General features: G+C 39.3%; 2 protein-coding genes across 6 annotated transcripts in view; one reads left to right on the plus strand and one right to left on the minus strand.

Annotated features, from left to right (window-relative positions):
* The window catches only part of INVS (inversin), a 78,843-nt gene extending 54,260 nt beyond the window's left edge, over positions 1-24,583 (plus strand). For all 3 annotated transcript variants that reach the window (XM_085539804.1, XM_015855084.2, XM_015855087.2), the window contains 9 exons: positions 699-854; positions 1,930-2,159; positions 3,709-3,815; positions 5,995-6,207; positions 11,551-11,849; positions 14,402-15,203; positions 18,320-18,552; positions 19,522-19,602; positions 23,071-24,583. In XM_085539804.1, coding sequence (XP_085395930.1) covers positions 699-854; positions 1,930-2,159; positions 3,709-3,815; positions 5,995-6,207; positions 11,551-11,849; positions 14,402-15,203; positions 18,320-18,552; positions 19,522-19,602; positions 23,071-23,186 — 2,237 coding nt within the window. In that variant the 3' untranslated portion in view covers positions 23,187-24,583. The remainder of the gene's footprint in view (positions 1-698; positions 855-1,929; positions 2,160-3,708; positions 3,816-5,994; positions 6,208-11,550; positions 11,850-14,401; positions 15,204-18,319; positions 18,553-19,521; positions 19,603-23,070) is intronic.
* TEX10 (testis expressed 10) overlaps positions 24,141-26,391 on the minus strand; it is a 46,524-nt gene continuing 44,273 nt past the window's right edge. For all 3 annotated transcript variants that reach the window (XR_014943444.1, XM_015855092.3, XM_085539805.1), the window contains 3 exons: positions 26,190-26,371; positions 25,144-25,354; positions 24,141-24,373 (listed from right to left, as the gene is read on the minus strand). Coding sequence is in view for 2 of the 3 variants with exons in the window: in XM_015855092.3 (XP_015710578.2) it covers positions 24,260-24,373; positions 25,144-25,354; positions 26,190-26,371 (507 nt within the window). In the remaining variant the exon portion in view is untranslated. The remainder of the gene's footprint in view (positions 24,374-25,143; positions 25,355-26,189; positions 26,372-26,391) is intronic.

Consider the following 26,391-nt stretch of genomic DNA (forward strand, 5'->3'; position numbering starts at 1 on the left):
GTCCTTTCCAACCCAAGCTAGTCTGTGATTCTGTGCTTTGTCCATTATCGTTTTCCTGAATGAGCAAAGAGTTACAGGTACTATGTGGAGCTTATGTAATAGCTTTTTGATGTAATTTTATGTAAAATTTTCACCAGGCAATTCTGGAAAATGAAAAAGAAGAGCAGGGAGAAACAGCCGGGTGGTTATCTGGAGTTAGTTTTAATTGAGACAGCTTTGCTTGTTTGAAAGAAAAAAATGGCATTTTCAAGTAAATGTTGAAGAAATAATGAAAAGCTTTCTTTCTCTTAAAATGGGCAGCCTCGTGTCCTTCGGGGTAGTACAATAAATGCCGTGGAACAGACAGAAGTAGTTCTTACTGTGAGCTCTTACTTTTTTAAACAAAAGCTGGTAATCCTATACAAATCTTGAGCATAAGCCAGTCCTCCTGCCAATAAGGTTAAAATTCACACTTCTGCAAGTTAAAAACATGTCTTAGAGCTAACCTTGTTTTTTGCTTACTGTGCTGTAATGCTTATACCTATGGAAATGTGGTTCAGGTTTGCCTATCACTCTCAAGGGTTCTTCAGCTGCTTACTTTTTGAAAGCAGCTTTTTCTACCAAAACAATCAAAATAATCTTTTCATTTGGTTGTTCTAATTTTGAACCTCCAGAGCTCACATTGTGTTCTCTTTTTTCTACTGCATTTTTTCTTTCAGCGTTACATGCTGCTGCACTTTCTGGCCACGTCAGCACAGTGAAATTGCTGTTGGAACGCAATGCACAGGTGGATGCTTTGGATGTCATGAAACACACTCCACTTTTCCGAGCTTGTGAGATGGGACACAAAGAAGTGATACAAACACTCATTAAAGGTCAGCTGTTAAAAAATTTTTTTATAAAGCTGTTCAGATTTCTGATGTTCCTTTATGTGGAGCTGTGAAATTAATAGCATTACTGGGCAAGAATGGGAGTAGAAAATTACTCCTCTAAAAAAATACACTGTCTGTAAGTACCCTGTGTGGAACAGCATTAGAAAATAACAAGAGGTTTTTCAGAGCGTTGAGTAAAAAGACTGGCAGAGTTAAATCTAAACTTTCAAAACTGGGATAGTTCTTTGAACAGCTCTTTTCTGTCCAAGCTTGTTCAAGTACATTCTAATCTCTCCAACTGCCTCTTCTCCCAGCAAGCCATTGTTTTTGGGGGGGTTTCTTTCTTCTTTTTGTTCTGCTTTCAATGAATAAGATCAGATTAAGCTTTCTTCTGAGACAAAGCTTTTGTAGTCATATTTGGAAATTTTTTGACTATTTGAATTTGTGCTCATTTTAAAGAGGGCAAGGTAGTTATCAAAATCCAAAATCATTAATATTTTCCCATAGTTGGGTTTCAGAAACAGTATTTTATTTGTAAATAGAAATAAGACTATCTACAGAGTTCTTAATAATTGTAGAAGCTCTGTTAAACTGCAAGACACATGGTAAAATAACAGTGGTATCTTAGGTGCAAAATTCTTTTAATTGCACAGAAAAGTTTTGCATGGACTGGAAGCAGTCTCTCTCCTACTTGAGATATTTGCCTATTATTATTATTATTGCCTGGTGAAGTATCCAGACTAACAAATTATACATTTTCTGTCAAATAACTTTTCTTAGTGAAGTTTGCTTCCCTCTGTTATTCGCTGGACAAATTTTAAAATTAATAGGCTTGAACAAATAACATCTAGATTTTCCAATCTGAATTTTCCAAAGTATCTGGGATGATCATTAGGATTTTCTGAAGTTGTTAGATAGCTGAAATTATTTCATTGCCATTTCAGCTTGCTTTAGGTAATAGTATTGATGTTGCATTCCGCACTACTTCTCTGTATTGTCAATTTGCCAAAGAAGTTATAGTTGAATATAAATTTATTCTTTGCTTTCTCTTAATTCAAAAATGTATTTGTTGTTATAGGAGGAGCAAGAGTAGATTTGGTTGATCAAGATGGCCATTCGCCCCTTCACTGGGCAGCCCTGGGAGGAAATGCTGATGTATGCCAGATCCTGATAGAAAATAAAATCAACCCTAATGTGCAGGATTACGCAGGTAGAACACCTCTGCAGTGTGCTGCCTATGGAGGTTACATCAACTGCATGGTGGTATTACTGGAAAACAACGCAGATCCAAATATTCAGGATAAGGAGGTATGTTGTCCTTCACCGGGCGATTTTATTAAGTAAGTTTAAAATAACTGTAAACATAAAGTTCATCCTGTTTTCTGGGACACTGAAACATCTTTTCTGCTGTTTATCATGGAAGGAAAAGCATCCTGGTATAATTTTCCCTGTCTACACTTCTAAACTTTTGAATGAAATAATAATTCGGCATGAAATGAAGACTCATCTTTTTCCTTTATCATTTTTGTCTTTGCCTTATCAAAGTGTGATCATACAAGGAGTTGTTTTAAGCAACTTATTTTTAAGCTTGTATTGTTCTTTATTAACAGTTGATATGGGAATGTGATTTTATCGTTTATAGTGCGTTTCTTCAGCATCTGTTAGAGAGACAGAACAAGTAAGATATTGCAAGTGAGACTGAAGAAGAAGTTTTTCAATTATTTATCTGTATATAGCACTTCTTGATGGAAAAAAAAGAACACTGGTTTGTTTAAATATTCTTTTGTGTCATTTTTTTCAAGCAGTAAGTGAAATTAGGAGCCAGAATAATTGCGCAACATTTAACAGATTTCTTTGTTATTTGACATAATTTCTCTGAAGTCAGAAGAACTTTATGAGTCAAAATAATTTCATTCAAATTGTTAAATTTTTCTCTAGCTATTCACTGTAGGACATGAATAATTCTAGGTAATGGAAAAGTGTTATTTATGATGGGTTCTCCAGAGTATACTGCAAACATCTTCTAAACCTGCTACCATCTTCATGTGGCATCAGCTTGAATATAGGTGACATCAACTTCAGGCCTCCTTATTTCACACAGAGATGCTGCAATATAATCTTCAGCGCTTGTAGTTCAAGGTGCAGCTTGTTAGCACAGAACTCGGGACTTCTTTGTGTATTTATGTGGTACCCAGTTTTCTAACTGTTTGTTAAACTGAGAGTTCAAAAAAGCAAGATGCTGATATGGGAGGCATGCCCTTGAAGTGAAGTGGAATGTGCGAGTTTTGTTGATATTAACAGACCTGTAAGTATTCACGCGGCAGGTACCAGCCAAGAGCTGGACTTCTGCTTTACGTGAGTGAAACAAGACTTCTGAAGGAGTCTGGAGGACTTCTGGAAGGACAGCTGGAGTCATTCTGCATTTGTCTGTGCTGATAAGCTTTCCTCAGACTTCATCAGAATTTTATCTCCTTAATAGTTCTCTGTCTTGTCGCAGTATTTTGGATCAGTCTGGAAAACAGTCTGAATTTCAAAAGTTGTTGAGAGCTTCTTCAGAGCAAAGGCAGCACAACTGCACAGAAATCCAGTCCAGAACTAGTTTCCTAATGCTATTTTTCAGCCACTTCAGATGGAAAAGCTAGTGTTGTAATGTAGTTTAAAAAGAAAAAAGATATCTAATTTCATTTTTAAGTGATGTACTCTTTCATTTTAACAAGGGAGTTGTTTTAGAAGAACCAGTTTGTCCTTCGTGTCCAGAATAGCATGAAATTGCAATATGATTTGCAACTGTTATTGTGGTGTGATAGAGACTGGAAATAGTATTATTATTTCTTTTTTTTCTATCTATTGACTACAGGGAAGAACTGCTTTACACTGGCTCTGTAACAATGGCTACCTTGATGCTATAAAGTTACTGCTTGGTTTTGATGCTTTCCCTAATCATATGGAGAACAGCGAGGAAAGGTATTGGTCTGAATAAGACTTTTTCTAATTTTAGCAAAAATGCTACCTATTGATTTAAATGTTTATTGTTCAGATATTTTCACAGCATTGTAATTGTCCCATTATGTAAAAAGAATGCCCATGGCTTTGGGCTTCAGTGTAAGGAGCTTTTATAATGTGAAAAATCTCTCATTTAAGTGTGGTGTTGAAAGTTTAAGCTTCTGCTGTTGATACTTTTGAACCTTGATCTCATGGACGTTTCTGCAAGTCTTCATTCATTCTACTCTCATTTCAAATATTAATCATCATTTTCATTTAGATGAAGTTGACAGTGGATATGTATGATGAAAGGATTAAATTGTTAGAGTAGAATGGAGTTTCTCTTGTTGGTAGGAATGCAATGAGAAGAAAGCAAATGGAAGAAATGCACTGTTGTGTTTTAAAGTAGCGATTACGAATTACTGGTGATTAACTGTACTGTAAAAGCCTGGGTGGGTGGGTTTTTTGAGTTGGTTTTTTTTGTGTGTGTATCATAATCATAAAGAGACAGTAAATTTGCACCTCTTTTCTTTGTGTTTCATTGACGCATAAATGATAGTGTATTTTTAAAGTAGTTTGAGTTGCGAAGTTCAAATTAATCACCTGACCGTGAAGATAATTGGTGTTAGCAGAAATTTATGATGTCTTTTTAGAGTAGATGACCCCATTCTAATCATAAATAAAACTTTGATCAATATGTTGTGTAGATTTGAATATTTCTCAATTTTTAATAATTTAAATACATTTAAGGCTCATATTTTAGAGATAAATTGGAGACTATCTTCCTTACCCCAGTTAATTGCTTTCTTTCCCATCATTTCTCTTTTGTTCTCTACACCAGCTACTCAGATCTCTTGCTTTTCTGTTTATTCTCATTTTTAGTGAGAAACAAATGAAAGCATTGAGTTGTTCTTAAGTAGTGTCGATACACTCACTTCTTAAGGTAGTTTGAGTGGGGTCAGGTAATTCGCGTTTAAGAACATGGGTCTGCATGACTGTGATCCATAATACAATACATTGTTTTGGTACATGTATTTTAGCAGCATAAAGTTTACTTCAGTATCTTCTGTGTTAACTAAAATGTTCAAAACTAGCTATACTTTAAAATGTCACTTTCTGAAGTGAGGTTCCTTCTGAAGTATCCGTTCTTGGGTTATCAAAAATCCGTAGCTATTTAAATGCTATCAACACGCCTTGACATACAGATTTTCATGTTATGCCGTTGTCTTTATTCCCGCAGACACTTCAGTTCAGATACTGTTAATCCTTCCATCAAATCATTGCTGTGTGGCAAGTTCAATTGTGCTCTTTCTGTCTGTTTTTCTTTGCTTACCAGCATTGTGTCCTAGCAAGTTACCATCAAGAAGAACCCTAATTTTCTCAATCACGTGCATTGACACTTACTGTTTGAAAGTCTTGCATTATATGGTCTTGATTGTGGTTTGTGACTGATAATTCTCCATCACTAAATGTCGTAGCCTAGTGCTTCAGTGTTGCTGATGGGGGCAGGCACCTTTTGCACCTATCCAGACAATGGAAATTTGGAGAATTTTTATCTAAAAGTACTTAGGCAGGTTTGGCACTATTTACAAGCAAACACATTTAATATTTTTACCACGCATGTTGATTTGAAGGCAGGCCTGTCTTACGAGTGCTTTAAAAAAAGTCTCATCCGTTACAGTAGGTTTAGTACTGTTCCTTGGTCAGCTACATTGTCCTCAGTCATTGTTATAGAAGCTAAGCCAGATCTGACAGTAAATTCTCAGAACTTAAATGGATATGTAAGTAACGCAAAGTATGTTTTTATTTTGCTTTTTACTTAAATAACATTTCAACATATGAACCTTAATAACTTCTTTGTTTGCTTAAGACAGTTAATAATAATAACAATGTGGGTCGGACTTTGGACTACTAAACTTAGTATTGTTTGTTCTCCTCTAAGTTAGGCAATTAAAATAAGCCTTAAATATGATCATGGTATGCACCATGAGTAAGATGGGAAAATAATGTTTAAAATAAGAACAGTAGTCATCTGAAAACAGTGTTTAATCAATTTTCATCCTAGAAGTTGCCTTGTTATGAAATCAATACGAATCTCATAACATAAATGCACATCATGACTAGGAATCTTATTCATTGTTAATTGTCTTTTTTTTTTTAGGTACACTCCACTTGATTATGCCTTGCTTGGTGAACACCATGAAGTGATTCAGTTCATGTTAGAACATGGAGCTCTCTCCATAGCTGCCATACAGGACATTGCTGCTTTCAAAATTCAGGCTGTTTATAAAGGATATAAAGTTAGAAAGGCTTTTCAAGAGAGGAAGAATCTTTTAATGAAACATGAACAACTGAGAAAAGATGCTGCTGCCAAGTAAGTCTGAGACTCAGAATCTATTCTAACAAATAGACGTTTGCCAAGTTTCTACTTTATGTGTATGATTTTATCTATTACTGTTCATCAGTTATTGTTTCTCTTAGTAAAATTCACAAAACTTGCAGGCATCTGATGGAGTTTTTTTCAACGATGCTACATATGAAAACTGTTTTCCAGATAATCCCACATTAAATAACAATCGTTATATAGTGAACATGAACAAGGCAAAATACTAAAGACTGAAAAACTGGCATATTAACATCATCAGTCTTTAGCTGATAAGTTTTGGAAACCATATATCACTCTAGAGTAATGAAAATAATCATTGGCCTCATGAATCTTTGATACAAGTTTTGAAAATAAATTAATAAGTAGATGAAGAAGATAAATTTGATACTTGGAAAAGCCTGATTAAATAAGGCTAAACTTTCATATGGGAGGCTGAGCTTTTCTAGAAAACTGAATTCCTTCCAGATTTTATTTGTGACTTCTGTCTTGGCAGTATAGTACATTGCAGTGAGATTTTCTGCACTTGAATTAGACTGTTATCATGAAATCATCATATTAGATTATAAATAACTACCATATGCAATTCCGATAGTTGTTTTTAAGGCGTGTTGGTTCTGATTGGACTGGAGTAGTAAAAGGACAAGATTCTAAAATGAAAAAATACGTAATCATTGAAATAATTCTGATTGGTTAGTCTTTATTCTTAAGATTCACCATATAAAAAGAACAAATTAGCACATGGTTTCTCTTTAAGAGATCTGATTCTGGAATGAAAGGTGTGAATCTGAAAATATTTCTAGTAATTTTGATGTAATATTTCTACAGATATTCATATTATTTGTATAAAGAGAGTTCATATTAATTGATAGACAGTAATCATTGAACACAGAGGATTTCTTCTTGCCTCTGTGTATCTTAGGCAAAGTCAGCTGCAGAGTGCCGTATTTCACATTCATTAGCTTGGTGCTCTCTATATCTGGTCAGTCTCACTGTCATTGGGTTTGAGTGCTGCTACCATCTTGGTTACAGTTGTTTAATGCCCATTAAGAATCAAAGCTAGAAATACTAGTTAACTAATCTCTTGCTCTTTAGAACCTGAAGTTGTAACTTTTGCAACCCTCCTACTATTGCATTTTCTGAAGTCAATATCAGTCAGAAGTATGGAGAACCTGTCTTTGAAAATAGCCTTTAATACCTTATGTATTTCTTTAATTTTGAGAACTCTGCTTCTTGCTGTGTTATCACAACTGACTTTACCAAGTTAAAGTAATTTTACTTTTTGTGATGCCAGTTATTTTTAGAAGTATCTGTGATACCCAGTCCAGCACATTGAACAAGAAGGGTTTGCCTGATGGAAATTTGGGAATGTTTTTATATCATTCTTTCCCTTTGTGAGTTTCTAATGTACTTTCTGAAACTTACTAAGCTGTTGTTGATTTGTTTGAAAACAATAGAAATAAAGTTTGTGTACCAAATACCATAAAAACAGAATTAAAATATAATTGGAGTGTACAAGCAAATCAAGTTGTCACATAACAAATCTTATTTAATTGCAATTTTATGATCTGTAATAAACTGGAGGGGACATTATGTTGTCATCATTCTGCATACCCATCTGTGCATTCCACAGTTAAACTTGGCCAGGGCCTTGTTACATACAAACAAGTAATATCCCTATTCATGTTTAAAAATCTGCTCTCCAGATAAAAGTAGACATTATGTGCAAGTCCAGAATGATGGTGAACGCCTAGATTGAAAAAGAACCAAAACAAAAAAGGTCTGCTTCAGCGATATAGTGGGAGACTTTCATGGCTAAGCAGAGAAGCTATGACAGAGTTTAGATGTAAAAAAGCAGTAAGCCGGAGGTGCAGCCAGGGGCAATCTACAAGAAGGAGCTTGGCATCACTTGGGATACATAGAGATAGCATCAGGAAAGACAAAAGTCAGAGCTGAGATCAAACGGAACAGCCCAGACAAGGAGATGAGCTTCTGCCTTTGCACTGATAGTAAGAGGTTTTGCAAGAAAAATGTGGGCCCGTTGCTGAATGTCATGTGTGATTTGGTGAGAGCAGACACAGAGGAGGTGGAGATGCTCAGTGCCTTCTTGTCCTCAGTCTTCCCCAAGGTCTTCCAAGACCCCTGTGCTTAGAGAATGGTTCAGGAAGGAGGAGAGCTGCCAGAAATTATTGAGGAATAAATCAAGGATTGCTTGAGAGAACTCAAGTGACACAAGTCCATGGGACAAGATGAGCTGCATTTAAGTGTGCTGAGAGAACTGACAGATGTCCTTAAAAGACCACTGTCAGACATCTTGGAAAGGTCACAGAGATCAGGGAAAAGTTCCCATTGATGGGAGGAGAGTAAACACATGCAATTTCTGCAAGGGCCAGAAGAATGTATGCAGAGTAGTTCATAATGATTCAACCTCAAACTGGAAGTATGCGTTGATTAGAACTTCACATAAATCCATGCTGAATCTAATACAATGCAGTATTTTCACTTAAGAATTAAAATGTTAGATTTGTAAATAGTACCAAAGTGCGGAAGACTGTCAATATGCTGAATTCTAATTTAGAGTGTGTTAATGCAGATGACAAATGACTGAGTTAACAATAGGAGGTCAGGTAAGGACAAATGCACAGCTCTACACATGCTTTATTAAAGAAACACGTGAGACCATATTAGTGAGAGACAGCTATTTATACAATAGGAAATATAACTCCTCTTGGTCAATATAAAGCCTCAACTGTGGTAAAATCACAGCTGGCAATGTATATTTGCAGTTATGATTTTTAAAGTAACTTCTTCTGCAAGGAGAGCTCTATAAATGCTCTCCAGGCGTATGGACATGTTGTAAACTTAAAATGTCCTCCACAGAGCAGATAGAAAAATTAAAGCGTTGTTAACAGAATAAAAATGATTGAATTTATTTGAGCAGAATTAAAAAAATCAAAGCATCTCTGTGTCTTCACAGATGCTTAAGGCTGAAACTGTTCTTTTGCAGATGCCAAAACCTTAGTTTCTGCTCTATCACTTTTTGCAATGCAATATAAATTTATGACTCCTAAGGACAAAATTCTGTTGCAATTAATGTGGACAATTTTAGTATATTATCACTGTAGCTGTAGTTGTCTAACTTTAGAGTCCAAGTTTGGATCCCGATGAGTTACTGGAACCTCCTGAGAATAAATGAGAGCTGCGAAGTTGGAAACTTGTCTGCTTCCCTTACCTGCTAATGAAACCTAGTCTCTTAACTTAGATAATAATAAAACTTGAACATTTTATTTTTATAATATATCTCGTTGTAAAACAGACTGAATTTCTCATTAAATAAAGCACAGCCCTTGGGGAGGCTTGTAATTATTCAGATAAATATTAATAGATAACTTAGCTTAATAAACTATTGAGCTAAGCACTACATTGATGGGGATGGTGGCCTATGAGTAGGGAGGTCTGAAATCCCTTCCTTTTATTATTTCATCAGTTTCATCTGAAAAATTAACACACCTTAAAAACAACAAAAAAACAACCTTTTACTCCTTCTCAATTTCCATTCTGTGGCATTTCAGTAACTTTATAATTGGTTTGTTGCAGATGTTGTTTTGAGTTAATCTGGTATTAACAGAGTGAAGGCCGCTCTGGCTTCCTTCAGTATCATGGCCTTGGCTCACATGCTGTTTTTCTGTCACACTGAATGGAGGGTACTGGTAATAGGCGGCATCGTTGTTGTGAAGAAAACAAAGATGACTGTTGTGTGGATACTAAGATCTGATTTATCAGATCTAATGGCACTGAGATCCATACTGTACACAAGGCAGACATGCTCGCATGGCTTATTTGTGGAATGCCGATATTATTTGAAACTAACCACTTTTTTTTCTGTGCCATGGGGAATACTGAACCTCAGACTGCCAGGAGTGTATTTTTTAGATCAATTAACAGCTTTTCAGGTACAAAGTTCAATCAGCTTCTTCTGCAGCGAGTACTTGATAAGATAGTACTGACAGATAAAGTTAAGGCTTCTCCCTGGCATATCACACTGAAATGACATACACTGGCATTGATACGACTCACAGGAACTGAGGGTGGCATGCTGCATAACTAACCTGTCATATGCTGTGCTGTGAGCTAATGTGTCAACAGTCTGCAAACTGTGTTGTAGCATTGGAAGCAAGTTAAAATATCAGGCAGCTACATGATACGACATTTACCAGCTGTCTGTTGCAACAGGGAAAGTGTCACTTCATCTTATAACCAGTGCTTAATTTATAAAAACAAGTTCAATGGTAGGTAGATATGTAGCGTTTGATGCCTGTTATTGGGTCTATTCTGCTTTGCAGGAAAAAAGATTATAAAAGCTAAAGTGTAATGACGTTCCATTGCATTTCAAAATAGGCTGCAAAACATTATTGAACAGATGTGCCTTTCCCATCCTTGTCCAAAATCCTCTTTTATATCTACACTATTTAAGAGATACGTGACTACTTTCATTTTTGGAAACCAAATGCTGTAGTTGTGAGGGTAAAATATCTGCAAAATGTTTTTTAATTCACTTTTCATATTTTCAGTATTTATCATTTTTGTAATGTACAATCCATTCATGTAAAACAGGTTCTTTAATTATGTATCAGTGATAAACATACACCAGCAAGTTAATAACGTACCTAGTTTGAGTTGATTTGTAATTGTCTGTGCTGAGTACAACATAGAATCAATCATAGTATCAGCAGGGTTGGAAAAGACCCCCAATATCATCAAGTCCAGACGTCTACAGATGATAAGGATTATATGAAATGTTCTGACCTTCAGATAAACACAGTTTGTTGCATTTCTATCTATATTAAAGCATGGTTTATTACTAATTACTAAGCATCCTTATTAGCATCATGCCTCTTGTCTTTGGATGGCTTTTTCAAGTCTTTCAGACAGTACTTCTTTTCTATGATTTAAAAAAAAAATCAGAAAAGAAACTGCTTTTCTTTTTAAAATATCAAAAGTGTCTTTTGGTTTTTTAACAAAAAAAAAGCAACAACAAAGTTATATAGTTTCAAACTAGGGAGTGTTTTAAAATCAATTTTAAGTGCTGCAAAATGAATGAGAAACTGTCTACTAAGGGCTTAGCTTTCATTTAACTCTAGCGATATGTCAGTTGTTAGTTTGGTTTAAGCTAAGCTTCTGCCATTTGACAGGTGACTATTTCTCACAGTCAGACGTCCCAGTCAGCATTTTGTTGTGGCTGTGTCAGGTTTCTAGAGATTAAAGTACCAAAGGTAGGCACGTGTTCCCAAGAGTTTGTCTTTGGAATTCTTATAGTATTTACTGTAATTACAGGAAACGTGAAGAAGAAAGTAAGAGAAAAGAAGCCAGCCTGCAGAAAGGAATGCAGAACTTGGAACAAAATAAGTGTCGAGTACAACCGAAAACAGCAGATCAAGAGAAGACTACCAACACCTTGCAGTTATCTAATAAACAAACTGATCTACAGAATAAGAGACCTCTCTCTGTCAGTGCTTCTCAAATTCAACTAGGGAGAAACAGCAGAGGTTCCCCTAAAGCTTGTCGCAGCAAAGCATCGCCAAAGGAGAGCTGCCTGTCTGCAGAGCCTCAGAGCGGTCATAACATCAGGCAAGGTTTGTAATCATTGTTAGTTGGTGTTATTATCTTTTCTATCTGTGTCTGGGGAGGTTTTATAGAACATGTTTTACTCTTCTGTATCATTAACTGTTCTTTCATTATTTAAACAGTTCATATAGGATAAAGTTAGATATGGATTTATGTGTTTATTGAAACACATTTGCCCTGTTACAGCACACTCTTACTATAAGTGAATCATCGCTTTATGATAATTTGTTGACTATTCCTGTACTAGTTTCACAAGATACACACAGTAATGTTTCAATCAGTTCTGACTGCAGCCAGTTATAGCAAAACTACTCATGTTAAAGCTTCTTCGCTGTCATGAGAAGTAAAAATTGGATAAGTTGTTTGTTTAAGCTAAACTGCAGGATAGTAATAGGTAATAGGTAATAGTCTCATGCGGGTTGGAAGGGACCTTAGAGATCATCGAGTCCAACCCCCAGGATTCGAGCCTCTGTGTAGCAGAGCAGCACTTCTACCACTTGTGCCACAGGGGATTCGAACACCCGGGCCTGGTGTTGCAACGCAGCATTCCTGCCACTGCGCCACCGATCTCCTTTTCAGACATAAAGTTACTGCAACTTGGAATTATGCAGTAATGCAAAGGAAAAGAAAGTCAAGGACCTTTTCCTACTAAGTAATTTTACCTTGATTTATTTTCCTTTTACATGGAAATGCCCTAGTAAGCAGAAATCTTGTCTATGTTATAATAAAGGCAGACATCTATCTTATATATATTCTTTAATAACGTTAAATATCATTAATATGATAAACAGAGATGTTAAAAATGCTAGCAAGCTTTACCTGTGTGCTTATGAAACAACAATGTATCAGAATCAGATTGCAGGGGAAAACACTTGAAATTAGGAGTAATCAGAAATGGTGGTTACCAATGAAAAATGAATAGCTATAATGAACATAATGAGGAGAAATTGATAACTGAGGAGATGAGAAAGGACAAAGAAAGGGCTCTAAAGGTGGGTTAGAATGAGGGGAAAAGAGAACGATGGAGAAATTATAAATGAAGAATTAACAGCTTTTTCTTTTACTGACTCCAATATCCATTCTTTGCTGAAATTTTCCATTGGTTTTACAAGTGGAAACTGCATTTCATCAGTCAGACTCCCTATGTTTATTGGAACAAATATAGTGCTGGAGTGAAGTAGATGACCTGAAGGTAGAAGTAGGTAGTTACATGGGAAACATGGAGTATAAGGTCAGAGAGACTTCTGAGATCAGGATAGAACTTGCCAAATCTTCTGCATAGGATTCTCGCAGTGATACTTAGGTTTGAAAAAAGCACATTTGTGTTCAGCTGTATACGCTACTTTTCCCATATACCTGGGGAGTTCAAACCAGCAGTAAATGCCAGTAGCTCATAGCTTGAACTTTAAAGGCGTCCCTGAGGTTGGAGATTTCCTGAAGTAGCTATGCCAGGCTAATTTTTCCATGTTGATGATCTATAAGTAAATGTTTAAACTTACATGGGCCACTGCCTGGAGATTTTGTTTGTTTTTTTCCAATATATGTATAAAAGAAGAATAAAATTTCTCCAGAGGTGGAGTTACAATTTTCTTCACCATTTTACACCGTTTTCCCTGTGATGTTGAGCACAAAGAGAACAAGAATCTTGACACAAAGCTCTTCTGAAAATGCATGGTAATATGTCTACTTACACAGCAAAAACAATTTACCTTCAAGTTACAAACTCCCTCTTGTCCAGTCAAAAATGTCTATGTTTGAAATGTAATGCTGCGCTGTATTTACTCAAACGTTCTTTGTTTTGATGCCATTAAAGTTGATTCACTAAGGATCAACTTGTAAAGTCCTTTACCCAGTTCTCATGTGGTGTTTCAGTCCATCCTATTGTGATCAAAACTTCAATGGACTTCACTGGAAGCTTCAATGGGATTAAATATAAACTTAGATCCTGTGGGCAGGTGCCTTGTAAAGATTTTCAGCAGCTGAAACTAAATTTTTTGCACTTACTAAGAGAACGTGAAAGCTATCATTTAGCTGGTGGTTCTGTTCTGATCCATTCTCCTCTTCATTCTGAAATCCACCTTCCTGTATGTGTTACCTCATTTGCAACTGCAGTTTCATTAGCAACATATAAGTTCTAGCACTGTACCTGATGTTGTTTGTTTGCATCTATGTAAGAAAGTTTATTTCGACCTCAGAAGTTGATCTAGAATTCTTAGATGATGTTTTGTTGTTAAAAGGCATGTTGTTCAAATTGTGGCAGCACGTTTTTTAAATGGTCTCTTCCATTGGTGTAGTGAGAGAGGGGGAATTTCCTTCTACATTCTGGAAGATGAGGGGGAAAAAAAAAGATTAAAAGAGGTAGTAATTGCTTAAATGAATAATAGATTAAAGCAGATCATATAGTAGTGTTTGTTCCCATCTTACAACATATCCATATGGCAATCATATAAGTTAGAGTAGCCTCTTAGGCCATACTGACCTGTCACTGTGGTAAATCTTTTCTGTCAGAGATATCAATGATAATAATCCTGAATGTTTGTTTCCATTTCTTTGTTTAAAGAACTATTGAGAAAACACATCAAAAACAAGCCGAGTTATGTCCATTTCCATTGCGGCAAAGCAAGAGAGGTAATGAAAGTTGAAGCAAAACATCAGGTTGCAGCTGCTACAAAACTGAATGGAGAAAAGCACAAAGAGCACACTGTGGAGACAAATGGTGCTTCTGCTCATGGTAACAGAAGGCATGCTTCTGCTTGTGGGACTGATGGTGCTGGGGAAAAAGCAAGAGATCAAAGTCAGTCTTCATCTGGTAACAGAGGCCATTGTGAGGGAACTTCTGTGGTCATGTGCAATGTCAGTTGTGCTGGTGGAATTGCAAGAAATTCAAAGCGGTGTGAAGCTGTTCCAAAAGGCAAAAGGCATCAGCAGAAATCCAGACATAAAGAGGTGAAGGATGAGAGATGCTCACCAGCTGGCTCAAGTAGACCAGGGAGTGCCAAAGCAGTATTTGTCAACACCAGAAATGCCACTGTTCGTGCTATAGAACATGCTAACAATGTAGTAAATGAATTGACAAAAAAGACCTCCCTGTTATTGTCTACTGAGACTGAATCTAAAGGAACTGGGCCAAGAAATCCAGCAACATGTTCTGCTCCTGATGACAGTTTGAACTTGGATAAAACAGGTGAAGTTGGATCCAGGAATGCAGATGACCAGCTGTGTTCTGTTGCGTGGCAAAGTACAAATATTGAACTGATCCCTTTAGAGATTCGGATGCAAATAATAGAAAAAGAAAGAACAAGAAAAGAGCTATTTCGGAAGAAAAACTATGCTGCTACAGTTATACAGAGGACATGGAGAAGGTAAGAATACTATTTCAGTAGCCAGAGATGAGATAGATGTAAATTGCGGTAGACATCAGCAGTGTGTTTTATTTGGTCCCTTTGCACATAGCAGTAACTGTGATAAATCAGGAATGTAATAATCTTTCACCCAACAAGTGGAAGTATGTTACAGCTGCCTAGACTGACATCAGCAAGTTAAAAAGTGCAAAGTGATGACTTCTCAGAATTGGTGGTTACTAAACTTCTGTTTCAAACATCGATATTTCTTTATAGAGTGCTGATCAACACTCACCTGAGCCCAGAGTTACTGCTCTTATGTTCATTAGCAAACATGTAGGAATGTAATTTTCTTCCAGCAGAGTTTTTCATTACTGGATCCTCTACTGTCATTTACTGGAACACCTGAAATTGTATTTTACTGTATTCTAACCTAATGGCTCAAGCAAATCATTTGTTTGCTCCAGCTTTTTGACTCATCAGTCTAAATGTTGCTCATTACAGTACAGTCATATTCCAGTTTATTTCTTCAGTGTTGTTGGCATGTAAAAGTGCAGCTAACTTTTCTAAGTGCATTCCTATTCCAGTGGAAGGCTGAAATTCTGGAGAATGTTATTTTTAATTCATTTTTGAGCCTTTTGTGTGTGTGTGTTTGTGTGAAAATTAGGACTTTTTTGTACAGTAGCACTTCTGTCCTTCTGTAATCTTTGGTCTCCATTTGCTATTTATGACACGTTCTTTATATCTACACTCAACTGCAAAGCGATCCCTTTTTTTCGCCAGTAACCCCGTATTCCTGCCGTCAGTAACCCAGTACTCCTGCTGTCAGCTCCAAATTTTTCCAGGCACCCTCTGTTGTTCTTTGAATTACTCGATAGGTGTGTGGCTGTGGGTCCCACTAAGTCCTGCTTGTCATTTGAGTCCAGGCTTGTGCTGGTCAAAAGCATGCACGTGTAGACGGCAAGAACTGCACATTAGTATAGAAATATGTTGATGTTGTAGTATGTGCTCAAGATCTAGCATTTCTCTACTTTGGATTAAATACCTTTGGCTCTGCAAATTTTACAGCGATAACTTTCTTACTGAGAACATATTGAAAGCTGCTGTGAGCTACAACACAATGGCCCTGGTCTACTAAAGCATTCTTAATTTTCCTTCCTTGGGAAGGCTTTTCAATTCCCACAGACCACAAACTTTGTAAATGCAGTCCTCAGAAGTGTGTTCCAAGGTGTTTGCCTTGCCAAAGGTTAATTGCTCATCCTGCTCGCTGAGGCTTGCAGATCCCGTGTCTGCCTCACTCTCATCTGGGGCACTGGGGCCACTGCTGTCCTCTGTGGTCTACAGTGAATTGACAGGAGCTGGCAATAAGCTGGTACTGTTGGTCTCCTGCTGGAATTGAGTGTTTCCAATCCATTATTGCTGCACGTGTACCTTACCGGCAGCATTTCAAGGTTTGAGACCCTGTAACAGCGCACCTGAATAGCACTTACCATTCTGCACGTGCATTCCACGTTTATGTGCTGTAGTTTTGTTGAAGAAGTATTGGCTATTTTGTTAAGTCACCACAGAAATCTATTGATAGAGCATTAAACTTGGTCCCTTTCTGTCTTTTTTCACTAGAACCAGAAGTTTGTTAGAGGAGGATCTTAATTAAAAAAAAGATACCTGCCTCTGCCTACATCTCTGTTTCTGAGCCTCAGTTGTTTTCTTGTTGCTCAAAACTACCAGAGAACTACAAACAACAAATCCCAGCTGGGTGCAAAGGTGGAGGCCTGCGAGTGCTTCATTTCATGCATCAGCAAACGCTTCTGGCAGTAATTACTGAATTCCAACAGACCAGCTTACTGTTCTTCTCTGCTCACGTCTAAAACAGTTCCCACTTGTTTTTCCTGCAGGAGTGTTCACGAGGCCCATCCTTAGCACAAGTTATGCTAGCAAGGCACAGTCATGTTGCCCTCGCTTTCTCATGCTTTTACTCCATGGAAGAGTTCAAAGAGATGCATTATCTAACCAAACAGAATCCTTCTGTCTTTTAATAGAGCTCCTGTTCTGAAGCCATGCAGTGCTTTACCTCTTGTAGGCGCTGCAGATGTTACCGCATGATGTGGTCTCTCCCCACATTTGTTACATACTTCAACGCTCTGTGGAACAGCGGGTCTGAATGCTGAAGCTCCGCTAAATTAAAATTAAATACGTTTTTCTCACGCAGCAAATTTCAGAGAGGTAATTTACCAACCTGATTGGAGGTTTAAAACCGGTGGAGCTGTAACTGAGCATCTCATCACACCCCCTTGGCTCTGTCGTACTTTTATGTACTGATTTCCCATACACGGCTGCTGTGTTGTTGGAATTCTGCAGCTCAATGGCTTATAACGTGTTTAAAACAGTTTGCGTCTGGTTGTGTTGCCTCTTATTTTAGTTTAGAACTTGTTGCAGGCGGAGCAGCAGAACAGATTCACTTCTTTTCTCTTTCCCTTCCCTTTACTGAGGCCAGTGGGGATGGCACTCAACTGTCTTTTCATCCATTACCAAACACTTAAAATGAGTATTTTATAAGGAATTGGATTAGGAAGGAGATGGGGAAATGCTTAAGGGAGGGGGAGAAAAGCAAAGACAATGTGGGAGGGGAGCACCTTCAGAGAATGCATGGAAACCAGCAGTTTTCTCTAGAGGAAACATGCAGCTGAACCTGCAAGAGCTTTTATTTGGCTTCTCTCCTGCACCAGTTCGCAAATACAGAGTGGTAAAGTGCAGCAGAAATATTGCTATTATTTTATGAGTCTGGGGAAAATGAGAAGATGGTTGTGATTGTACTGTTGTTAACATTTAAAGACTGCACCCTCCAGATATTCCGTGTATAGTTAAGCAGTCGATAGGCTGATGTTACAGAACTGTTGTTCTGATTCCTGTAATACCGGATCTTTATTAGCTGTGTGAAGTAATGGATGCATGTAGAATTGAATCCAGTTCCTACTTTTACTTCTGAGCAAACATCTCATCCAAGTGACTTAGCACGTCAGTGGGAGTTCTGTTTTCCCAGCTACTCGTGTAATCCTCCATGTGAACTGATGCATGGAAAGCACTGAAGTTAAAACAGGTCACCTAAAACAAGTGCTCTTCTCTTTTGTGCTCTCCAGTTACCATCTCAGACAGGAGTTGTCTCAGCTCCTTAGTGCTAAGCGGCAGCGCAAAGAAGATGAAGACAAATGGAGACAAGAGACAGCTGCCTTCCTCATTCAAGTTGCTTGGAAGAAACAGCTGAACCATAGCCCTCAGAAATCAGTTCCTTCAAATAAAAACCTCAAATCTGTAAACAAAACCAGCTCAGCCATAAAAAGCAGCAAGCAGTCCATCCTCAAGCAGATCTACGGTAATTTTGTTTTCACTAAACTCTGTTTCCAAGAACCACTATATTAATTTTATAACAGTGTTATGCTTTGAATTCTTGGATGCATTTTCTACTCAGTTGTTAGAGATTAAAACTGATCGTAACATTTAGTCTGAAATCTCAAGTGTGCTGGATAATTCTATAACCATTTTGGGTGGGAAAAAAAATGTGTTGGTGATTTAAAACCGTTTCCTCTGAAGCTGTTTGAATCACCATATCATTATTCCAGCACAGTTCTTCAGCCACCAAATCACTCCCTTGCCACAGTTGCTCAAATGTATAAATGTGGAAGAGAATAGAGCTGTTAAACTGGGGACGGGCGGCTGCATCGGTGCGCAGTGGCTGTCTGTGTTGAACACAGCCGAACGCTTTCAACATGGCTTTCAACCTTTATTATACATACATACATACATGTGTATATATATATATGTATTTTAAATATTCCTATATGAAGAATATGATCTTGTTTGATATCAGTAACTTCTGTGCTTGAAGACAGCCCATCTTCATTGGGAGATCAAGGTAATCTCTTGTAGCACTGCACTGCTTTGCACTACTCTGCCTAGAACGCATCCTGAGGAAGCAATAGAGGAAAGGCATTGTTCCTTTATGCTGTGATCACCAATGCTCTGTGTACCTTAACAGGTGGCAACTCGTGCTTATTGTGGCTCTGTGGTTTAGATAGCTTTATTGCATTAAAGATCTTTTTTGGCAAGCACTTAAAGTTCCTTCTTTTACAGAGCAACTGCAAGACGTTGTCAGAGTTCACTTAAAGTTCTGTTAAAGGTGTTAACAATTTTCTGTGTTGCAAAACATCTTACAAGTTTTCTCATCATAAATAAGAGTATTTGAGGATGAAATAATGCTGTAGCTTCTTGAAATAATGTACAGCTGTCCACAGCCGTATCTCTATATGAACAAACACCGAGTAGTTTGTGTTCTTTATTGAAGGGCGTTCTCGGGAAGGCAGAGTGTTCCAGCCAGCCAGACCTCCTTCTAAGCTGAAACTTTCTGATGTGCAGCTGGTCTCAGGTAAGACACACTATAACAAAACTGGGAATAGAGCAAATGACTTCAATATTTTATGTATGTGTGTGTGTGATTGGGTTCCTCTTAGAAAAGGAGGAAAAAAAACCCAAACAACTAATCAAAATATGTAATTACTACCAACCCGCTGTATGTTCTTCTGCTACTTTTGGACTGACTGAGCAATGTGCTTTGATCCTGACACTGAATCACTTATATGAAAGCTTATTTTGATTGGACTATTACTTGGAAAGATGCTCACACTGTGATTTGTCTATTAGAACAAATATTTAATAGACCTACAGAAGTAAAAGCAGTGGATTTCTACATGTATCAAGTATTTACAGACCTGTTTGTTAGAAACACATGCTTTAGTCATACAACCATAGAATGGCCTGGGTTGGAAAGGACCACAGTGATCATGTAGTTTCATCCTCCCTGCTGTGTGCAGGGTCACCAACCACCAGCCCAGGCTTCCATAGTGCATGGATAAAATTTGAAAATCCAAAGTAATCCGATCTCTGCCTTTTCTTCTAAGGTAGAGTGATGGTGTTCCCAGCCTGTGTGCAGAGCCCCGGTCAGTTCAGAGACCATTATGTCCAGTAAGTTTTAGGGGTTCTAAAGCAAGCCTGCATTAATCCACTGCTTAGAAGAGAGGCAGTGTAGTTATTACCAGGTTTTCTTTGGGAAATCCTCCATTCTGTTTGTGAGTGACATTTTGTGCACAGAACTGGTGCCAGGGAGTTTTCAGACAAGATGTTGAGAGTTGGTGTGATGGGGACTGTCAGAGGGGAGAAAGGAGGAGATGGTGCTACAACGCATCCTACAGAACAGTGTCCAGAAACAGCATGTAGGAGTGTATCAAGGTCGGTGAAGACCAGAAGCTTTAAGCACAGAGCAGTAGTTTGACAAATAACTTAAACGTGAGGTTAGAATACACAGTTCTCCTAATACTTCAGTAAATAACTTGTTTTGAGAATATTTCAATGGGCACTGGGGTAATGCTAGTCCTCCATCACGTCACCAGTCAGTGCCTCGGTCTTAAGTCTTGGCTGCATCCCACGTAGTTCAGAGCCAGGCCACAAGCTGAGAGAGAAAAAAAGAAATCCTCCAAAGAGACGGTAGTTCTGATAAGGCGCATGGGAAAGTAAAATATATTACAAAATTCTGAAGTCAGAAGGAAATCCAGCAGCAGCCCTAGCCTTGAATTCATTAGAATTGTAGGTCAATTTTTGCCTTGGTGAAAGACCGAGACTTCTTTCTTCCAGTACTTGAAATAACTGTTTTAATTAAGAGGCTTGAGCAGACAGGTGTTTGATTGCCACCTCTTCATACAGACACCCATCTACATTTTAAAAGAGTTTTAGCAAATAAAGCAGCTCTTCATTCAACCTTCCAGGACAACGGCTCTCCCTGTCTTCTGAAATGAAAAGGCTCTCTTGTGAGGTCTGCCCGTCCTTTGCTTTCATAACGTGGTGACGAATAGGACAGCGATAGGAACTTTGCCCAGTTCCTTCAGAACACTACCTACTTTGATTCACCTAATAGGAGCTGGGGGAACTTTAGCCCTTCCTTAAAGACAATAACATGTTTTTCATCTGCCTGCCTTCATGCATGACAACATTACGTTCGTTGGAAAAGTTCAGAGCTGTCAGTGGCTAATGCCAGATACTCTGCTGCTGACGTAGGTGCCTGGAGTAGGTCAGCATGGACTGCTCAGTTTCATTCTTATCTTGTTGAAGGTGCAGCTGGGAAGGTGAAAACTGACTATCAGCCCTAGTTTTCACTTTCGTCTGGCTGGTGGAAAAAGCATGGTGAGACAAATCCCCAAAAGGAGGCTGACACCAAACCTCATTGAACTTAGCAAAAGCAGCCTCTGTGCTGAAGAGCGAGGACACACACATTGGAGGTAGCAAAAGGAAATACAGAAAGTAAGGGAAGGGGCAGGGGAGCCAGGAAAGGATGACAGAGAGAACAGGAAGAAACACAGAATCACACAGAATCACAGAATTACCCGGGTTGGAAGGGACCTCAAGGATCATGTAGTTCCAACCCCCCTGCCTAGCAGGGCCACCAAACATACACATTTACTAGATCAGGTTGCCCAGGGCCCCGTCCAACCTGGTCTTGAACACCTCCAAGGACGGGGCATCCACAACCTCACTGGGCAGCCTGTTCCAGGGCCTAACCACCCTTCTAGTAAAGAACTTTCCCCTAACATCCAACCTAAATCTTCCCTCCCTCAACTTAAAACCATTTCCCCTAGTCCTGCTATTATCAGCCCTTTCGAAGAGTTTACTCCCCTCCTGGGAGTAAGTTCCCTTCAGGTATTGAAAGGCTGCAATGAGGTCACCTCGCAACCTTCTCTTCTCCAGGCTGAACAAACCCAACTCCCTCAGCCTGTCCTCATAGGGGAGGTGCTCCAGCCCCCTGATCATCTTTGTGGCCCTCCTCTGGACCCTTTCCAAAATCTCCATATCTTTTTTGTACTGAGGACTCCACACCTGGACACAGTACTCCAGATGGGGCCTCACAAGAGCAGAGTAGAGAGGGATGATCACCTCCCTATCCCTGCTGACCACCCCTCTCCTGATGGAGCCCAGGATCCCGTTTGCTTTCCGGGCTGCCAGAGCGCACTGCTGGCTCATGTTAAGTTTCTCATCTATCAGGACCCCTAGGTCTTTTTCAGCCGAGCTGCTCTCAAGGACAACTCCTCCCAGCCTGTACAGGTGCCTGGGGTTCTTCCGACCCAAGTGCAAAACCTTGCACTTTGCCGTGTTGAACCTCATTAGGTTCACCCGAGCCCAGCTTTCCAGCCTGTCAAGGTCCCTCTGAATGGCATCTGTTCCCTCCACCGTATCGACTGCACCACTCAGCTTGGTGTCATCAGCAAACTTGCTGAGGGTGCACTCCATTCCCTCATCGATGTCATTAATAAAGATGTTAAAGAGCACCGGTCCCAAGACAGACCCTTGAGGGACGCCGCTCGTTACCGGCCTCCACCTGGACATAGAGCCATTGACCACCACCCTCTGTCTGCGGCCTTTCAACCAATTGCTTATCCATCTAGTTGTCCACCCATCAAATCCACCTCCCTCCAATTTGGAGATGAGGATGTGATGGGGGACCATGTCAAAGGCCTTGCTCAGGTCCAGGTAAACACAATCCCTTGCTGTGCTCTTCAGCCAACTCAGCCAAGAGCCTTAGTAAATGTCTGAGCCATCAGCCTGGAAGTGCGTGATCACACATGAGGGTAAATGTTAAGCTCCATTATTATGGGTTGTGCTGAATACGCAGCCACGTTTAAGTTGTACGGAGTGCCAGGGCAACAGAACTACTTACAGGTACCAATGAGATGTCAGGAACAAAGCGGTACGTTGCTGCCAGGTTCTTTGTTTGTGAAATGCAGAAGCAGCATGGATTAATCTTTTGTCATTTGAAGTTACTCACTGAAACTGTTCTGTTCTTTTACAGTGAACAACCTGCAGTATGTTAATTTGCTGGAGAACATGGGAAAATCAAAGCAGTTTTCATATAACATGAGACCGAGCACTGCTGCAAAATCCACAAGTACAAGGCCTGAGCACTAAGTGGATGCTCATGATTTAAGGAGCGCTCTGGTACAGATGTAACTTTCCATCACACAGAAGCCATCTACAACATTTTAAACTTGAACAGCTTTTCAGTTTTGTATTACACGCCATGCAGGTCGCTAAGGAGCCGGACTCGTTTGTTTTGTGTACAAATTTGTCTCTAAATTTTAACTTATTTACTGATGCAATGAAATCTGAGCTGCATTTGGAAGCAGTGAAGTGCTAAGCCCAGCACTGCAGCACAGTTGCAGTGGCTCACAAACATTTACATTGTTGGAAGCAGGAATTCTGACTACGTGTTCATTAAATGCAATTGCAAAGGAGAGTGAAACTGCGCTGTGGCTGTAACGGTAACTGCTGTTCGGTTTCACCTCAGAATTTACTAAATGTATCTCAAAATCCAAACAGGAGAGGAGATGTAACCTCTGTGCTCCATTTCTGTACTAAATAGCTCATCTCTCAACCTATTCTGAAGATTTGGAAGGGTAAGGACAAGTGCTGACAAAGAAATCACTCCGCACAGAAATTCCTTATATATGGAAAGCGTTAACGGTGTTTGTTTGCTACTCTTGGAAATAATCCCCTGTTATTTATTCATTAAGAACTGTATTTTTGTACCCGCACAGAATGAGTTTCTACAGAAAGCAATATAGGGCAGGGCCTGTGCTAGTAAGAAACTTACCTTAGAGCAGTTGGAGCTGCCGCTGTGCAGTATTTTACTTTGTACAACATTAAATTTCTGAAATTAGAGCAACTATTTTTAAAGCAGTGGACATGCAGTATTTTTCTAATTGGCATTACATAATTCCAGTTCTTTAATTGGATGGAGCCCAGAGGAGTCTCTGCTTCCCTATGAGCACCTCAGCCTCACAGAGGTCCCTTATCTGACCCTTCCCTACGATCCTTCTAGGAAACCCAACTTGAAAAGAAAAGCTACGGGAGGGATGCAGCTCTTTGTAAAATTTTTATTCTGTTTCACTTACAAAAAAAATGGACAAGCTTTGTTCCAACATCTCCCATTCAAAACTAAATAGAAGTAAATGCTTTACAATAAATGCAGTTCCACCTCTTTAGTATACCGCGTTCATAGGGCTGGGTCCCTGGGGGTGAGAGGCCAGGTAGATGTTGAAGCAGTAATGGAGGTCCGTCAGCCACTGCTCTTGGACTTCACCGCTCTTCAGGGTCTAGAAAATAAGGGGGGGTGGGGAGGGAAATTCAGCAACAGCATTTGTGAAGCTTTGCTTTGTTCTTTACGGTTAAGCAGGTGCTCTGCTAAAGACACCCAAAGGCCTCATCCACTGGCATGCGGTGACACTTGTCATTTAACCTGCATGTTTAAACATGGTACGTCTGTTAGTGCTGAAATAATAAAGTGTTATTATTTGGTACGTTAAGATTGTGTTACATTATGGAGTATGTGAATTCTGTCAGATGCAGCTTCTTACTCTTAATTACAGCAGCTTGCTCACATCACAATTCTGCCATTGATAGTCAATTACAATGCAAATATGTGCAGTTCTACTGCAGTACCCTCCCCCACAGCCCATGGGCACTAACTCCTCCTCCTCAGCATTTCACAGTAGTTAAAAACAGAACCAAAACCACAACCTGTCCACAGCCACACATTACAAAAGCAGGCCAAAGCCTTTCCAACACCATAGAAAGCCAACGTCATCTTTTCTGTTGGAGAATTTGCTTGATAAACTTATATCTTGTTCTCCACCACCCATGAGGTTAAGTTTGGGATGCCGCTCATCCCCTTCCTGCACACTTTGTTTCAAAACTTAGCTTCAAAATTCAGCCCAGGGGTCCTGGGCAGCATTTGGCTCTGTGTCAGTCTCATCTGTGCAAATCACAACTTGCATTTCACCCAGTGAAGGGTTTGCGGTCATTGTTCAACATAAACACAAAGTATATTCTTGTGGTCTCTGGCAGACAACAACAGGTTTCCTACCATGATGTCCTTGATAATCTGCTGCACCAGGAATTCATTGGTCATCATATGGCTCCTGAGCTGACCGTGTTGCATCAGTAAGCGAAGCAGCTGAGCAACAACAGGCAGCTCCTCCCGGCAGATCCTGCTCACTTGGAGACTTTGCAGCATCAGTCTCAGCAGCCGCGGCAGGAGTGCTAATGCAGAAATGCACGATCCCCACAGCATATCCCTGAGAAGGAAAGAGAATGAAAATTGATCAGAGCGGCTCATTTCAGACACGTTTCTGTGGCCGACGTCTTGTGTTTGCACCAGGAAACGCACCCCTGTGCTGATGCCAGTTGGCACCACTACACTGGCAATTAGCGCTGAAGCAGAAAATTCATAGTGGCAAATGCTACACTTGAAAACATTCTAAGACGATGGAAAAAATTTAAGGTCCTGCCCTAGAGCTTCAAATGTTGCTGAAGCCTTCACACGGTGTGACTTCTGCTTGAGGCAGCGGGGAAGAAGGGTTCTTCTTTCAGTTGTATCTGAAATACATCTGAACCTCCTGAATCTTTAAGGCTCCAAATGAATACGGAAAAGCACGATCAGTGCTTTGTAACACATCCGTTAATACAGCAAGTGAAGCGGGAGTCTTCATAAGTCAGCTCTGATCAACCTTCTCGCACGTGGAACAGTTGTAAGAATAAAAACCAAAACTCAGAAGTTTCAACTGCTGAAAGACATTTCTGCTTTACAGGTAAATAAACCAAACCGATCCCTGGTGGCTGCGGCTCTTTGATTGCCAGAAAATGTTGTTAAAGCTGAAACATATCTCATGAACCCAGAGGGCAAGGCCACACATTAAGGTGCGAGTATCTGCATTTCCAACATCTTACAGCTGCAGAAAGGAAAAGCTTTGAACTGAAACCTTTAGTTGTTGTTTTAAATAATTACAGCTACCACTGCAGATGTTTTTCTTAAATAAACTGCAGTCAAAGGGGTTGGCCCTTTGTTTTACACCTCTAAATATCTGTGCTTACAAAGGCAGAGAAGTTGTATAGCGTGAAAGGCAGCATTACCTTTTCTGTACGTGTTCTGCATCCTCTTTGTCCAGAGTGAGCAGGAAGTACAGGAGGCTGTAACAACAGGAGGCTAAGAACTTGTGCAGATTTTCACTCAAGATGCAAGCTTGATCCAAGAGCTTATTTATGGCACACAGAACAGATCCAGCTGTGCTATCGGGTATTACAACCAATCCAACCTGGATTAAAACAAAAACCC

This window comes from Coturnix japonica, chromosome 2 (genome assembly GCF_054131305.1).
Source record: "Coturnix japonica strain WE chromosome 2, WE-NBRP24, whole genome shotgun sequence".
Classification (NCBI taxonomy): Eukaryota; Metazoa; Chordata; class Aves; order Galliformes; family Phasianidae; genus Coturnix; species Coturnix japonica.